General features: G+C 38.6%; 1 protein-coding gene across 1 annotated transcript in view; it reads right to left on the bottom strand.

Moving 5' to 3' along the window:
* Positions 1 to 17,157, bottom strand: part of FAM13A (family with sequence similarity 13 member A) — a 336,376-nt gene that overhangs the window by 293,192 nt on the left and 26,027 nt on the right. The window contains exons 2-3 of the mRNA XM_060011983.2: positions 15,407 to 15,596; positions 7,810 to 8,019 (exon numbers count right to left, since the gene is read on the bottom strand). Coding sequence (XP_059867966.1) covers positions 7,810 to 8,019; positions 15,407 to 15,596 — 400 coding nt within the window. The remainder of the gene's footprint in view (positions 1 to 7,809; positions 8,020 to 15,406; positions 15,597 to 17,157) is intronic.

The raw sequence follows: 17,157 nt of genomic DNA on the forward strand, positions 1-17,157 counted from the left end.
ACCATCAATTCTGTAGTCATGATTTCTATTCCAGAGACCACCTAGTTAGCATCCACTGTAGGCATTTTACTAATTAATTTTTAATCATACATATACCAAACTGTGGTAAGTTTTTAAAACTAGTGTTATGGACTGAATTTCGTCCCTACAAAATTCATAGGCTGAAGCCCTAACCCCCAACGTGCTGTATGTAGAGGCAGGGCTTTTACAAAGGTAATTAAGGTTGCGTGAGGTCATATAGCTGAAGCTCTAATCCAAAAGAACTGATGTCCTTACAAGAAGGGGAAGAGGCAGGAGAGCACACACACAGGCAAGGCCATGGGAGGCAGCAGTGAGAAGGTACCCTTGCAAGCTCAGGAGAGCTCCAAAAATTACCCTGGCCAGCACCTTGATGTTGGGCTTCCAGTCTCCAGAACGGTGAGAAAATACATTTCTGTTGGTTAAGTCTCCCAGTCTGTGGTATTCTTTTATGGCGGCCTGAGCTGACTTATATGCACAGTATGATGGAAAAAGCTTGGGCTTCAGAATGAGGCAGGTCCTAGCTCTGCACATTCTAGCTGCTTGCTCTTTGGTAAGTAACTTACCCTCCCCAAACTTCACTTTTCTTATCTATGAAATATTTGTAGGAGTAGCTGTAATGGAGTTTGGAAGGCACACATATGTAAAGCCTCTAGGCAAAATCTTGGCACAGAAAAGGTACTTAAGTCATGATGAAAGGTATATAAAATCCCCTTGCTCTCATCAGTTTACAGCTACACTACTGTCCACACATAAGTGATGCTCAGGATTCTAAGTATGAACACGATTAAGTCTACAAAGATGACTAGAAAGTTCACATCTTCAGCCTGATACCCCTCTCCCAAGCACTAATGTTCGTTTTATTCATTTAAAATGAGCTCCTCGGGCTTCCCAGGTGGCGCAGTGGTTGAGAGTCCGCCTGCTGATGCAGGGGACACGGGTTCGTGCCCCAGTGCAGGAAGATCCCACATGCCGCGGAGCAGCTGGGCCCGTGAGCCATGGCCGCTGAGCCTGCGCGTCCGGAGCCTGTGCTCCGCAACGGGAGAGGCCGCGACAGTGAGAGGCCTGCGTACCGCAAAAAAATAATAATAAATAAAGTAAAATAAAATAAAATGAGCTCCTCATGATGGCCCCATAATCTTCCTTTCTTGACTTCCATTATTGTTATTAATAGACCAATTACCAAGACGCCACATCAGGATCTCTCCTCTTTCTTCAATAACAACAGCTGGATCTCTGAGATAGGAGACAGACAATAAAGTCCCCACAAAGAGATCATCAGATCCTACCAAGCATCTGAGCCTTTGGGCTAAGTCCCAAGTTCACCTGAAGGCAATAGCATCTGAGCCTTTGGGCTAAGTCCCAAGTTCACCTGAAGGTAGAGAAGGAGAATTAGTCAGCCACAGAAGGTTCCTAGAAAGTTGAAGACTGAGCTTCTTCATTTCAGGACAAAAGATCAAGTCTAACAGACTGAAGCATTTTATAAAATGTTAAGATCCACCGTAGGTAGAGATAGAAAAGATTTGAATTACTGAAGACAAAACAACGTTAGTTGCTTTAAGCCTTGTCAAAGCACAGGAGTTGGCAGGGAGCTCTCCCCAGTGCTATGTCAACCTTGCCTCAGAAATTTCCTTCCCAATTTAATTGTTTCCACTCACAAAAGTTTAATAAATGCCCTCCGCTGCTGTGGCCTTCCCAGGGCCCATTTCTGTGGGCTTCACCAAAGTTATGGCCACCAGAGTCAGGCCACCACGCTACTCGTCCCACAGTTTTTCACTCCTTTCTTATGCTCACCCTCTAATTATCAGCGATCATGTTTCTGCCCATGTTTTCTCTCTCATATTTCTGTCTCTGGCAACCTTCCTTGAAAATTCCAATACCCGTTTCTGTTTGGGATGATGAGAAAGTTCTGGTAATGGGTAGTAGTGATAGCTGTGCAACATTGGGAATGCACTTAATGTCACTGAATCGTACACTTTAAAATGGTTAAAATGATCAATTTTACATTATGTATATTTACCCCAGATTTAAAAAAATATTCCATTGCCTATTACTTATCAGATACAGGTCGTTAGGATCAAGATTTCTGCCAGTACTCTAGATAGTCCCCCTGCACCCAGCATCTCCCCACCCAACCATCTTACACAGCACAGCCTGAAATACTGCTTCCATCATATGACTTCTTTCTTCAAGTATTTACTACTTACAGATAAATATTAGTTCCTTTAGCCTAACGTTCAAGACCCTCTGCCACCTAGTCTCAACCTACTTTTAAAATTATATATTTGGCAAATTTCCTTTAGCTATGGACAACTCTGTCAGACATTCCTGTCTTACACTGACAGTGTTTTTACTCACGCCCTTTCCTCACCTAGAAGATTTTCCTCTCCATTGAAATTAATTTTACATACCCCAGTTTTACTTTTTTCACCAAGCATTCTCTGATTACCATAAACCAGACTGGCTTCCTCCTCTCCTTGTGAACACCAGCTGAATGCACTTCCTCATCTGAAGGACTACAGAAGGTGTACAACATACATCCTACCTCCTCAATTAAACAGCACACTCCTCGAAGTCAAGAAGTTTAATCTTTTATTTCTTGGGACCATCCAGTGTATAAGTAGATGGTATTAAATAAATATTGATGGATTGATCCAACTCAAACAACAACAAGAATATTCCACGATGAGGCAGAAATATTTGTATTTACATTATAGAAGATTTTTCAATAGAGAGCATTCAAATACTGTAAAGGGGTTTCTAGTTAATTCTAAATTAAATGAATCCTATCCTAAAATCATTTTATTGCTTGCCATTCATACTTATTCCCCAAACACATCTGAAATTATTAAAATAAAAAATAGATATGTTACTGGCCCACCAAGATAAGGATAAAATAATATCAGAAGTCATGGAATATAGCCAAACTGAAACAATTATACTGGAAACCTAAATTAAGGAAGGCAAGTTGGTACAATCAGAGATAGGTTTAACATGACAACAGAAAAGGACAATCACTGAAGATCCTTTAGAGTCTCTCTCTTAAGATGAATTGTCTAAAGCAGGCATCTGACAGAAGCAAAAGGCTCTGGCAGAAATCAACTCTATATAGAACTTTTTGATAAACACGTGGTATGTAGATGTATTGGTTTGCTAACTAAAAATATACACAGTCTCAGAGCTTTAGACACTAGACAAAGTCTAAAGTTGATAATTATCTAAAGCTGATGATTTTTTATAAAAAGGAAAGAATCTAAATGTCCATGCACACAAGGGGCCACTGTTGATCTACAAGATCAAAGGGTGGTCTAGAGCATGGGTATGCCCACAGGCAGCAGCCATGCTGTCCTTGGGGGCTGTGGTTTAGCTTAAATGTCTAAAAATATATTAAGTTGGGGCTCCAGAATTCCATCCTCTAAAGTATGGAAGAGATGAGCTTGAGCTGAAAAATTTTAAGTCATATTCAATTACAAATAGCTTGCCCTTTATACAGGATACAATTCGAAGGCCCACAACATTTAAAAAAAAAAAAGAAATCTGGCATTGATTTGTGACAGACTATCAAAAAAACTAATCTGGTGTCATAAGGATTGAAATATAAAACTAGTGTAGTCTTTACTAGGGAAACTGTATCAAAAAATTTTGTTATATATTATTGTCTAACAGAAAAGAGATGAGAATATTATAACAGGCCAAGTGTAATATCTCCTTAGTGAGTCTGCAAAGAGCCTTCAACCTCTGGCTTTGGAGTGACCAGTTGCAGTGGGTACCCTCTACTGTGAGAGTACTGTGTGCAGGGTGAACCAGCAGAAGCACAGGAGCCCTACTTGCATATTTTCTACCTGGACTATTAAAGAGAGAAGTTTATTTTATAAAGGCTATACTGTCTGGCACCTAAGACATACTTTATTCCCTCTACTTAGCAGCTGACCTAACTTGTAAGTACTTCATTAGTACTTCCTTATTCGAAGTTCTCAGATCTAACCTCAGAGGTTTTCAAGCAATGAGAGAATACTACCAATAAAGCAAAAATTAGTGTTTCTGCCCCATTCAGAATTTGTTATTTGTGCACAATCACACAACCCCCAAGGCTGACTAAATAAGCAGTCTTACTTCTATTAGAATGATACCCCTTGCTTTTTCTGATGCGTATCAACTTTTTTAGCCACCAAGAAAACATGTCATGAATGACAATTTACAAAGAAAACTTGAATTATAACACATTACTATAATGTAAAAATTAACAAAAAAAATAAAAGAGTGCATTCTCATTATCAAATGAAAGCTATTCTAGGAAGTGTGATACACTTTTAAAATTCACAAGTATTCACAAGTAGTAGTATAGTAAGATAATATTATGATTATAGTATTATAAGTTATAATAATATATAATTATAGTATTATAAATTATAAGGTATAATTTTAAGAGTAACAAAGATTCTTTGTAATACTAAATATTTTGTATTAGGCACACAATATTGTAAATCTTCAACTTGCTTTTGTAGCAATTACTTTAAAATGTAGCTTACTGATAAAAAACTTAAAAGCACTGAAGAAAACCATAACAGACAAATAGTTCTGCAATTTTTGCTTTCATATTTTATTCCTGTTTTTCAATAGAATACAATATGGCCTTCTCACTTACTCATTCTTTAGCATACTACATGTGAATAGTTATACCACTGCTTTAAAGGAATGTGGCTTTCAGTAACATCCTTCTTAATCTGGTATCTAACACTCTTATAAATACATTTTCCCATTTTCACCCTAACTTGTCAAAAACAGGGAAAGAAATGGCTTTTCAAAGCTAAATCATTTTTCTTCCTATATTTAGGGGGGAGAACTCAATAATGATTATGTCTAAAATGAGTACCTTTAAAAATGAAGATTCTTCATTTAAAACCACTTTATAATACAATCAATGTTATACACCACATTAACAAATTGAATAAAAACCATATGATCATCTCAATAGATGCAGAAAAACCTTTTGACAAAATTCAACATCCATTTATGATAAAAATTCTCCACAAAGTGGATATAGAGGAAATGAATCTCAACATAATGAAGACTGTATACAAAAAGCCCATAACTAACATCACACTCAGTGAAAAGCTGAAAGCATTTCCTCTAAGATCAGGAACAGGACAAAGATGCACACTTTTACAACTTTTATTCAGCACAGTATTGGAAGTCCTAGTCACAGCAATCAGTCAAGAAAAAGAAATAAAAAGAATCCAAATTGGAAAGGAAGAAGTAAAGCTGTCACTATTTGCAGATGACCTGATACTAAAAATCCTAAATATGCCACCAAAAACTACTAGAGTTCATCAACGAATTTGGTAAAGTTTCAGGACACAAAATTAATATACAGAAATCTGTTGCATTTCTGTACACTAACAACAATCAGAAAGAGAAGTTAACAACCCCATTTACCAATGCTTCAAAAATATATATATATCTAGGACTAAATCTAACTAAGGAGGTAAAAGACCTGTACTTGGAAAACTGTAAGACAGTGATGAAAGAAATTGAAGATGACACAAACAGATGAAAAGATATACAGTGTTCATGGATTGGAAGAATTAACATTGTTAAAATGACTATACTACCCAAAGCAATCTAAAGATTCAAAGCAATCCATATTAAAATACCAATGGGTGTTTTCACAGAACTAGAAGACTTCTGAATTGTATGGAAAAACAAAATATCCTGAATAGCCAAAGCAATCTTGAGAAAGAAGAATAGAGTTGGAGGTATCACACTCCCTGATGTCGGACTATACTACAAAGCTATAGTCATCAAAATAGTATGGTAGTGGCACAAAAAGAGACATATAGATCAACGGAACAGAATAGAGAGCCCAGAAACAAACCCACATACTTATTATCAATTAATATGACAAAAGAGGCAAGGGGAAAGGACAGTATAATGGGGAAAGGAGAGTTTCTTCAAGAAGTGGTGCTGGGAAAACTAGACAGCTATATGTAAAAGAATGAAATGAGACCATTTTCTCACACCATATAAAAAATAAACTCAAACTGATTAAAGACCTAAATGTAAGACCCAAACCATAAAACTCCTAGAAGAAAACACAGGCAAAACACGAACATAAATTGCAGCAGTATTGTTTTGATCTGTCTCCTAAAGCAAAGGAAACAAAAGCAAAAATAAACAACTGGGACCTAATTAAACTTAAAAGCTTCAGCACAGCAAAGGAAACCATTGACAAAATGAAAAGACAACCTATTAAATGGGACAAAATATTTGCAAAAGATATGACCAATAAGGGACTAATATCCAAAATATATAAATAGTTCATATAATTCAACATCAAAAAAACAAACCAATTAAAAAATGGCTCAAAGACCTGAATAGACATTTTTCCAAAGACATACACATCACCAAACAGGCATATGAAAAGATACTCAACATCGCTAATCATTAGAGAAGTGCAAATCAAAACCACAACAAGCTATCACCTCATACCTGTCAGAATGGCCATTATCAAAAAGAACACAAATAACATAGGTTGGTGAGGATGTGGAGAAAAGGGAACCCTTGTACAATGTTGGGGGAATGTAAATTAGTGCAGCCACTATGGAAAACAGTATGGAGGGTTCCCAAAAACCTAAAAATAGAACTACCATATGATCCAGCAATTCCACTCCTGGGTATATATCCAAAGAAAATGAAAACACTAATTTGAAAAGATATATGCACCCCAATGTTCATAGTGGCATTATTTACAATAGCCAAAATATGGAAGCAAACTAAGTGTCCATTAATAGATGAATGGATTAGAAGATGTGGTATATATATTTAATATATACACATATACAACAGAATAGTACTCAGCCATAAAATAAGAATGAAATTTTGCCTTGACAGCAACATGGATGGACCTAGAGGGTATTATGCTTAGTGAAATAAGTCAGACAGAGAAAGACAAACACTGTCTTATCACTTAAATGTGAAATCTAAAATAATAAAACAAATGACTACACATAACAAAACAGAAACGGACTCACAGATATAGAGAACATACTAGTGGTTACCAGTAAGGAAAAGGAAGAGGGAAGGGGCAAGATAGGTTGGGGTAGAAGATTAAGAGGTACAAACTACTATTTATCAAATAAATAAGCTACAAGGATATATTGTACAGCACAGGGAATATAGCCAATATTTTATGATAACTTTAAATGGAGTATAACATATAAACATTTTGAATCACTATGTTGTACACCTGAAACTAATATAATATTGCAAATGAACTAGACTGCAGTGAAAAAAAGATGCTTAAGAACATTTAAAAAATCAATTTTAACCTCAGTTATGTAAAACAACTACTGTTTTAGGATCAGTCTTGCTTATAAGAAAAGGAAAGCCCACCAGTGACTTTTCGGTCTCAAAGGTCACTAACCAAACACAATTTAATTAATTAATATTTCCTACATAGAATTTAATGCCTTAGTCTTAGTATCAATACTTCCATGGCAGTCACTAACCAGTCAGAAAAGAATTTCTTTGGTCCCAAAGCATCAGGGCTTTTCAATGCCAAGAGTCTTAGAAATTACATTTAATATAATGGTATTTCATCATCAGTTTAGCATTATCTTAGGGTAGAAGATGAACACCTAGAGTGAAATAGCAAGATGATGGTTATGGACAGACCACCAATATTTAAAATCCTATTTTAACATTTAGAATTTAAATATTTAATATTTAAAACCTTAGTGTTAGCTGAAAAATAAAACTGCTTTCATTCCTAGAAGGATTCAGTGTACTGACCCTGAAAGAGCTGAATGAACCGAGGCTGCAGTGCCGAGGTGATCACGCCCTCCGGCAGCTCCCTCAGGAAGAGCTTTAACAGGCTGGCCGCCGCGCAGACGTCGCCGTCCCTCCCCAGCTCCACGGGCACCCCACTCTCAAACTTCCATCGAAGCTGTTCTACCACCCTGACGTTGCCATTCACACGAAAAAGGCCTTCCTGGGTGAGTCCTGGAACAGCAGAGTGCATGCACAGAAAATAACAGAGGTCTCTCACAGACAGGTACAAACTCTAAAGAACAGCGACGTAAATAGATCTCAGTATAGAATTTTCTGAATAATTATCAAGCACTGGAAGACTTTCACGTCCTATAAAAATGTTTCCTTAGAATAATACATCTTCCCATCTATTACACACCAACTACAAAGATCCTAAGTGGTTATAAAAGCTGACGTCTAAAACTAAGGTTAGGACACATACAGACACAGAACACGTACTACTCTATAAAGAAATTTCATTCGTATAATTTTCTACAGTGTATAACAGAAACTTACCCTGGGCTCCGAAAGCAGCTTAGCATTTTGAGAACAACTATTTAAGAAAAAACTAACATGTACGTAAAAAATGTTAACTATATGTGATTACCTTTGTAATAATTTGATAAAGAACTATTACTTCTTTAGTAATTAATAAATTCAAATTATAAGACTCAGAGACTGTAAAGTAGCGGAAGACGACATCCTTGCCTTTAGCCGATTGATTTGTGATTACTAGTGTTGGCTGGGGTCCGCAGAGAAGGCTTCACGGAGGAGCCATGGCGCTGCCGCATAATCTCTGGCTAAAGCACAGGCATGACTGGGGAACCGAGGCTGATGTACCGCGAAGCTAATGAAATTTAAGCTTCAGGGTCTCTCATTTTTGGGGCCCTTTCCAATGCTCTGTTCCTAATTCTATACTCTTAATTTTGTGTTCTTTTTCTTAAAGAGGGCCCCAGAAGGACTAACCATCAGGCCCACAAAAACTTGATCTACCCCTGACAAAGAGAAACAAATGTATGAACAGAGAAGCAGAGAGAGGAGCGTGTAAAGAAAGGCAGGCAGATGAAAATATAGGGTGTTTAGGTCAAAGAGTGATAGGGTACTAAGATGGAAGAAATGCTAAGTAGAGGGTCATGAGTGTCAAGGGAAAGAGTGAAGACTTTATCATTATTTATCACTGGGGCATTAAATGTGTGTGAGTTGGGGGCGGGCAGGGGAGAGACACAACATAATCGTAGTTTAAGGAAGACCTAGTTAGCAAAGAAGCGGAGAATGGAGAAGGCAGAGAGCTTGCCTTAGGGGGACTACAGTCAACTGTAAGACAGATTATGGTGGGAAGGAAGTGAAAAGGAGAGAATGAAGATGATTTGGTAACTTAGTACAAAAAGAAAATAGGGAAGACGAAGGGTTGAAACATAACTTTAAGGTTTGAAAACTAGAAATCCAGGAGAAAGCATGGTAAAAGATAAGGTGAACTGAGGGGGAAGGGCGGCAGCTGCTTTAAGGTAGAGGATAATGATTTCCAGCTCAGTGTGCTGGATTCAAAGAGACAGAGCACCACGAAAGCAGTGAGTCAGACCACGGAGCGATGCTCAAGGTGTAAGACACATTCTAAGAAGAGAGTGACCTGGGCTTCCCTGGTGGCGCAGTGGTTGAGAGTCCGCCTGCTGATGCAAGGGACGCGGGTTCGTGCCCTGGTCCGGGAGGATCCCACATGCCGCAGAGCGGCTGGGCCCATGAGCCATGGCCGCTGAGCCTGCGCGTCCGGAGCCTGTGCTCCGGAACGGGAGAGGCCACAACAGTAAGAGGCCTGCGTATCGCAAAAAAAAACCCCAAAAAACAAAAAAAAAATTGACATGAATTTTAGCTCCAATTTTGACAAAAATCTGTGAAACCAGAGATGCTATTAAAAATAGTTAACAACCAGTATGGCCACAGCACCATGTAATCAGAGAAGACACCAGTCAGTTTGTGTGCTAGGCAGCTTCTCAACTGGCCCATTGATCCCCACCTCTTGGTAACCATATCATGTATAATCCTCTCCCCGCTTGAGTGCGGTCTGGACCTAGTGACTTGCTTCTAACCAAGAGAACGTGATTGGGTTCCAAACTCACTTCTGAGATCGGGTTATAAAAGACTGTGATGCCTACTTTGTTTCCTTGTTTTTTCTCTCTCTCTCTGGCTCTTCTTGCTTTGCTCACTGTGATGAATCAGCTACTATTTTGTGAGCTCCCTTATAAAAAGGTCCACGTGGCAAGGAACTGAGGGCAGTTTCTGGACAACAGCCAATGAGTAACCGGGACCCTCAGGTCAACAGCCCACAAGGATCTGAATCCTGCCAACAAGCACATGAATGAGCTTGGAAGTGAACCTTTCCCCAGTCACGTCCTGGTATGACTGCAGCCTTAAAGAGTCCCTAAAGACAAAAGACATAACCAAGCTGTGCTCAGATTCCTGAACCACAGAAACTGTGAGACAATAAACACTGCTTTAATCTACTATGTTTTGGGGTCATTCGTTTTGTAGCAAGAGATAACTGATGTGATAGGCCATTCCCTTTAATACTGCAGAATATCGGTTACTATCAAGAGACTTCACCTCAGTCGTTTTTAAAGCTTTCAAGTTCTGTTTCCTCTACTCTATAAAGCTTCATCTGTAACTTCAGAGACATATACTGGCATCAAGCAGACAGCACCCAGTAAAAGAGAATCCCATTCCTGGTCAAGGCCCAGATCCTGAAGATACAGAATTTTACGACACAGTCCTGTATCTTACCCAGCTCCAGAGCCTGTTTTTGGACCAGCAGATGCCCCTGGATCTGATTTCACAGTGTTTTTCTAGCTTTGACCTGAGGTTCCCTCTTCCAACAAGGTTTTTTGACCTTTTCCTCAAATAAATATACTTCCAGTTATTCGAAAACAGCTACCCATCTCCAAGAACTGGCTTTGGTCTTGAAGTTCCTGATCCCCCCAGACCTTACTAGAGGAAAGAGAAGCTATAAATGGAAATCATTAAAGTCAGTGCTTCTCGACCATTTTTTCTGCCCTCGTGGCCATTTATTTGCACAACTCTCTTCCCTCAGGAACATCTCTCACCCAAAGAACTCTTAGGGGCTTCCCTGGTGGCGCAGTGGTTGAGAGTCCGCCTGCCGATGCAGGGGACGCGGGTTCGTGCCCCGGTCCAGGAGGATCCCACATGCCGCAGAGTGGCTGGGCCCGTGAGCCATGGCCGCTGAGCCTGCGCGTCTGGAGCCTGTGCTCCGCAATGGGAGAGGCCACAACAGTGAGAGGTACGCGTACCGCGGAAAAAAAAAAAAAAAAAAGAACTCTTAGGATACTTAGTGATTTTTCAATCCGGAGAAGTTTACTTCTGGACATGACTATATTACACTCTGGCAAAAAGAATCCACACAGCTTTTAAAAGTCCCTTACGAACTTATAATATATACAATACCCATGTGAGGTTTACCAGATTATATAATCTCTAATCTTTCCTACTCTAAATTCTTAGGAAATGATTATAACAGAAACGTTAGAGGGAGGAGATGTTTAGAAAGCTTTATGGAGTTACTGCCATACATTTAAGATTCTGTCATATTTGATTTCATGAGATATGGGTTAATCATCACGAAACAGCAACTTATAAATGGTTTAGTAATACCAAAAAATAATATATAACACTGACAACTACTTTCTTGTACAACTGAAGTATTTATTTCAAAGTCTGATGAGCACATCTATGAATGTATGAATACATCAACAGAAATGAAATATGCCAGAGGTCAGAATTTGTCTTATTGGCACACTGGCCCTGAGAGTCATGTGACAATATGTAAGCATATTCTGACATCTAGTGGTAAGTGGAGAAACCTACACTATTTAAATATCCCACAGCATCTTAATGGTAAAGTAGAAGGAATCCAGTAACACTGTCATCGAGATTAGTTATTTTAAAATAGTACAAAGATGATACGCCTCAGGCTTCCCTGGTGGCGCAGTGGTTGAGAGTCCGCCTGCCGATGCAGGGGACACAGGTTCGTGCCCCGGTCCGGGAAGATCCCACATGCCGTGGAGCGGCTGGGCCCGTGAGCCATGGCCGCTGAGCCTGCGGGTCCGGAGCCTGTGCTCCGCAACGGGAGAGGCCACAGCAGTGAGAGGCCCGCATACAGCAAAAAAAAAAAAAAAAAAAAAAAAAGATGATATGCCTCGTAACTTATAAGATTTTCCCCTGAATGTTAAAAATGTGTAATTTTTCTTTTTTTTCTTTAAAGAGAAAAGGCCAAAGTCTATTGAACAGGCCTTAATATAGGCCTTTATAAATGCTTTCTGTCCTAAAATTCCTTTATAATAATAAAAGGTTTCCCTCATGTCGAGTTGTTATATATCTACATGTACATTAAACAACAAAGTATGACCACAATATCTACCTATGGTTAATTATACAACCAATCACCTCATATCCCATACCTGACAGAGTGCCTACTGTATTACAGGTCCACAACAAATATCTGACTTAAACAGTTAAATAAAACTAATTGAAGTATCTTGCTCTCAAACTTACACAGGCTCTTTGGTTTATTAACATGATATCAATAGTTTCAAATACAGAAAGGGGCTTCTGGTTGTCCATGGAGTAATTAACTATATAGCCTTTCAAAATACAGGGCAGGTGCCCTACCCTAGTTTGCCCCATCAAGATTCTGATTCAGGGGCTTCCCTGGTGGCGAAGTGGTTAAGAATCCACCTGCCAGTGCAGCAGATACGGGTTCGAGCCCTGCTCCGGGAAGATTCCCACATGCCGTGGAGGAACTAAGCCCGTGCGCCACAACTACTGAGCCTGTGCTCTAGAGCCTACGAGCCACAACTACTGAGCCCATGCGCTACAATACAACTACGGAGCCCACATGCCTAGAGCCCTGCTCCGCGACAAGAGAAGCCACTGCAGTGAGAAGCCTGCGCACCGCAACGAAGAGTAGCCCCTGCTCGCCGCAACTAGAGAAAGCCCACACACAACAACAAAGACCCAATGCAGCCAAAAATAAATAAATAAATAAAGTTTCAAAAAAGGTCCTGATTCAGTAGATCTGAGGTACTGCCAATTGCATGGGTATTCTGAAAAGATTCCGCTAGTGACCATTTCACATCCCTGGTTAAGAATGACTGACTGAGCCCACTAAGACATTTAGTTTTGCATAATCTGAACACACCCTATTAAAGTACACCTAAGGGTATATCAAGGAGAGGCAGAAGAAAAGCAATCTCTAATTCAAATTTTTTCCAGATTTTCATACATTGATGGTGTGACTATAAAAAACTGGTTTATTTTAACTTCTGGGGTTGATTGTAAATGCACATTATCTTTTGACCCAGCTGTCCACTTCGAAAGGTTAGTCTACGGACACATCACAGTACTTGATACGTGTTAAAGGTCAGTCACTGAATCATTGTTTGTAGACATCAAAAGACTGGAAACAATTCAATGCTGATCAGGATGTAACTGGTTAAAGCAGTGACACATACAAACATAAAGTGGAATAGCATGCAGGGGAAAAAAAGAATTAAATGAGGAAAGCTCTTTATGTAAAATGGAACAGTCTCCAATACTGTAGAGTGATTTGTTTTGGCCGTGCTGTGCAGCATGTGGGATCTTAGTTACCCGACCAGGGATCGAACCCATGCCCCCTAAAAAGTAGAATTGCAGAGTCTTAACCCCTGGACCGCCAGGGAGGTCCCAAGTGTTTTTTTCTGTTTTTTTTTTTTTAGAGGATTCACAAATGGTGTACACTGTGTGCTATGTTAAAAGAGGGAAAAAATACACATATCTGCTTATATATTCAAATATCTTTGTAAGAACATAGCAAAAAATAGTATAGTACTATTGTTTCTGGGAGGGGAAATGAATGGTCAGGGGACAGGGTTTGGAGGGAGAGACTTTTCACTATATACCCTTCTGAACTTTGAACCACATAAATATATTAATATGCAATACTTTTAAAAAGGTTAAAAGTGAAAATGATTTTACATAAGAGTAACCTCAAAAGGCTATTATTCAATCATTGCTGCATAAAAGGTCAGAATACTAATGATGCTAAAACCAAAATATTACTTTAGTTGGTCACACTTTGGCACCCAAATGAGTAATACTGAACGACCCTATTTAAGGTATTAAATGCATTACCTAGAGATCCGTTTGTAGCTGAGTCAGTAGGATACAGTTTTACTCAATACTGAGTGTGTAAATGAGTCCTGTCAAAGCTCTATCTCAGCAACATCTGGCTGCAGGATCTTCTAGGCCAAGGGCCCATCTTCCTGCCATGCTGCATATAACACCTTTGTATTTAACCTGTTTAAAGTATCTGAACAAACTCAGAGCTGTTCGCTAAGAATCTCACCCTGCTGCAGCTATCTTCCTCCAAAAACAAGGAGACAACGCCTACGGGTTAAGAATGTAAACCTGGCTCTTCAGTTTTCAGAACAAAATACCATTTTGTCATCTACATACCAAGTAACCTGAAAAAACAGCTGTTTTCAACTAACACAAAACACCTGACAACCTTCTGAGGTCTGAACTGTCTTGCCATATGGTCCCTGTCACAAGCAGACACATGTTCCTACAGAAGAAAGGCGGTACCATGCCTCTCAGGCATTTCCCACGCAGCCACCTTCTCAGCAGGAAGAACGGACTCGGAATCACGGCAAGATTGAGGGGCGGAAGCAAACTGTGCAAAGTACAGACCTTCTTCCAGGTCTCAAGTTTCACGTTTAAAAATGCCCGCAAATGTTATATTCTACTCTGCAGTGAGTCTTGTTTTAGTATAGAAATGGTGTTTCAGCATAGAAAATTAAAATTCCAAGCTCTTCCCCCTGAATACCTTCTTCACAAATCTCTTAAAGTTTATTGATATTTATTATATAGTTTGGAGTTCTCCCACGATACTGCCCTAGTTTGATAAGCCTCATTGTCTCAAATTATCCAGGTTTTTAAGTTCCATTTTAAATAAAATAATTTAAAAAGCTATAAAACATAATAGTTCTCAGCAACTAAGAGAGATATAATTCATCTTTTTATCGTGCAATGTACTGTGGCACTCTGCAATTATTTGACACAATTGATTGTATCATTCCAAAAGTTAATGTCCCCCCCAACACCATGCTAGGTTACAGATCATACTTTTTTTTTTTTGGTATTCTCACTGAGTTTTGAAGGCAATTAAGGCATTCAGTAAGTTCATGACTGACCTCAAGCTGAAAGAGATACTCAAAAAGTATTCTGTGACATTAAAAATTATTGACTCTCAGTGGGAATTTAATGCATCAAGAGAACTCACTGTTAATATTAAAACAGTGTAGTTTAGCACTTCAAACTAGGAATCATTCCAAACTAGAAACCTCAATAATTAAAGTGATTTCTCGATGGTACGTTGAATTAAGTATTTTCAAAAGAATGTTAAGCAGTCATAATGCCCTTGACATCCTTTTATAAGGACAAAGTGTATTATGCCGTAATTCAATATTCTAATTAAGGTGTTTTAGGGACTAATTCACACAAAGCAACAGAATTACAACTCAACTGGACTTACCATGCATGGTCAAGTACTCCACTAGGCGCCCCACGATGGCTGGAACGCCGTTCTCCGTCAGCCCCTGCTGGTGGAGGTCTTGGAGACTGACTCCAAATAACTTTGTGTAGGTGGAATTCCTCTGCTCGTTGAGTGGCACTGTCACAATCTTTTTCATGTCTTCTTTCAGCCGAACTGCTGAGTTACTTTGCTTGAAATAGCAGAAGAAAAAAGAGCAGTCAGTCATGTTTACCACAGGAGGCTGCATGGTCACTACAGAATCACCTGAATCAAAGGGTACGCGTTCGGAGGCTGCAGAGTAGTGGTCTTCACTTATTTTTACTTCAGCTCAAACCCAAATCCCTAACATCTCTCACGTGCTGCTCAGTGTTAGGAATGGTGCACACCGACACAACGGTTAAAAGGAGTGAAAAATAATGAGGAACATAAAGCCACAACTTCAGCGTAGCTAAGAGAGGGAACAATACACTGCAGTATCTAAGATATATTACTAGAGTAACCAGGGTGTGACTCACAAGTGCCTCGTTAACAGCAAAATAAGACACTTATCAGAACGCCGAAACCCCATGCAGATTCTGAAATAGTAAGAGGTTACTGAAGACGAAAATTTATCTCAATGTCATCTTAAGGGAGCTTTAATTTGAAGGATTAGAAAAAAATATGTATGTGTAGAAGGAACATTTCTTTCTCTGATTTGATTATATCTGAATATGTCAGGAATATTTTGGCACATAAAAATCAACTCAATTTTCTTTGAAGTTCAAAATGCTATAATCTCCGAAATAGCAATGTTTCAGGTAATCACAATTTTTAAAATTTCAATGAGACTGTACATATTATAAATAAGAAATGCAATTTACAGTCAATCAATTCAAGTTATCACCACGCTGAAAACTTCATACAAATTTGTTTCTTCCTTTTAATAGAAAATTTTTCCCCAAGGAAGTATTTTAAAAGATAAATTTTAATATGGTTTAATAAAACTAAATGAGGGATTGTTTTTTAAAAAAAACAGCATGTGTCCTACATAAATGTATGTATCTGTAACTTTAAACACTGAAAAGATGGCAAAAAGAAAAAATTTTATTTGAGGACAGAGGAAGCAGATTAGGGGAAACACACCCTTTTTGAGAATGAATGCAGCAACTAACCTAAGTGTCAATATTATAAGTGTAGGCTCATGTAGCTGTTACAATCTAAAAGAAGAAACATTATCTCCACTGTAGAGATGAGGAAAGAAAGATCAAAGAGTTAAGAAATAATTCGGTAAAAGTCATGGAACTGGTAAGAGTTTCATCGTACTCTAAGTCCATGCTCCTTTCCTTAATTTAAATTTATATTAATGTTAAAGTGCAATTTGTGTATAACACAAACTGTGATAAATTCTACACGTGACACATGACAATTACACGAAGATAATTCTACAGTTGTGATTTTTAGTAGGTTCCCTGTAGTTTCAATTTGATTTTGAATCTTACAATCTGTAGAATCAGGCCAACTTTCATGGACATCTCTGCATCTTTTAATAGGTCATATCTGAAAGCCAGATTTCCCTAGTGATAATTCAGCAAATGTATAAAGTTACAGAATAGATTTAGTTATCTATTAGTATTATAAATAAGGCACAGCGTTAGCTACTGCAGAGTAGTACGGGCAAGAACTATCATCTCTGTTACCAAGGAAGTTTACTTAACTAAGTCAAATCTGTAACCACTAGTATTTTTGTGTGTGTAAGTTTAAAAACTTATCAA

Source organism: Delphinus delphis, chromosome 5 (genome assembly GCF_949987515.2).
Source record: "Delphinus delphis chromosome 5, mDelDel1.2, whole genome shotgun sequence".
Classification (NCBI taxonomy): Eukaryota; Metazoa; Chordata; class Mammalia; order Artiodactyla; family Delphinidae; genus Delphinus; species Delphinus delphis.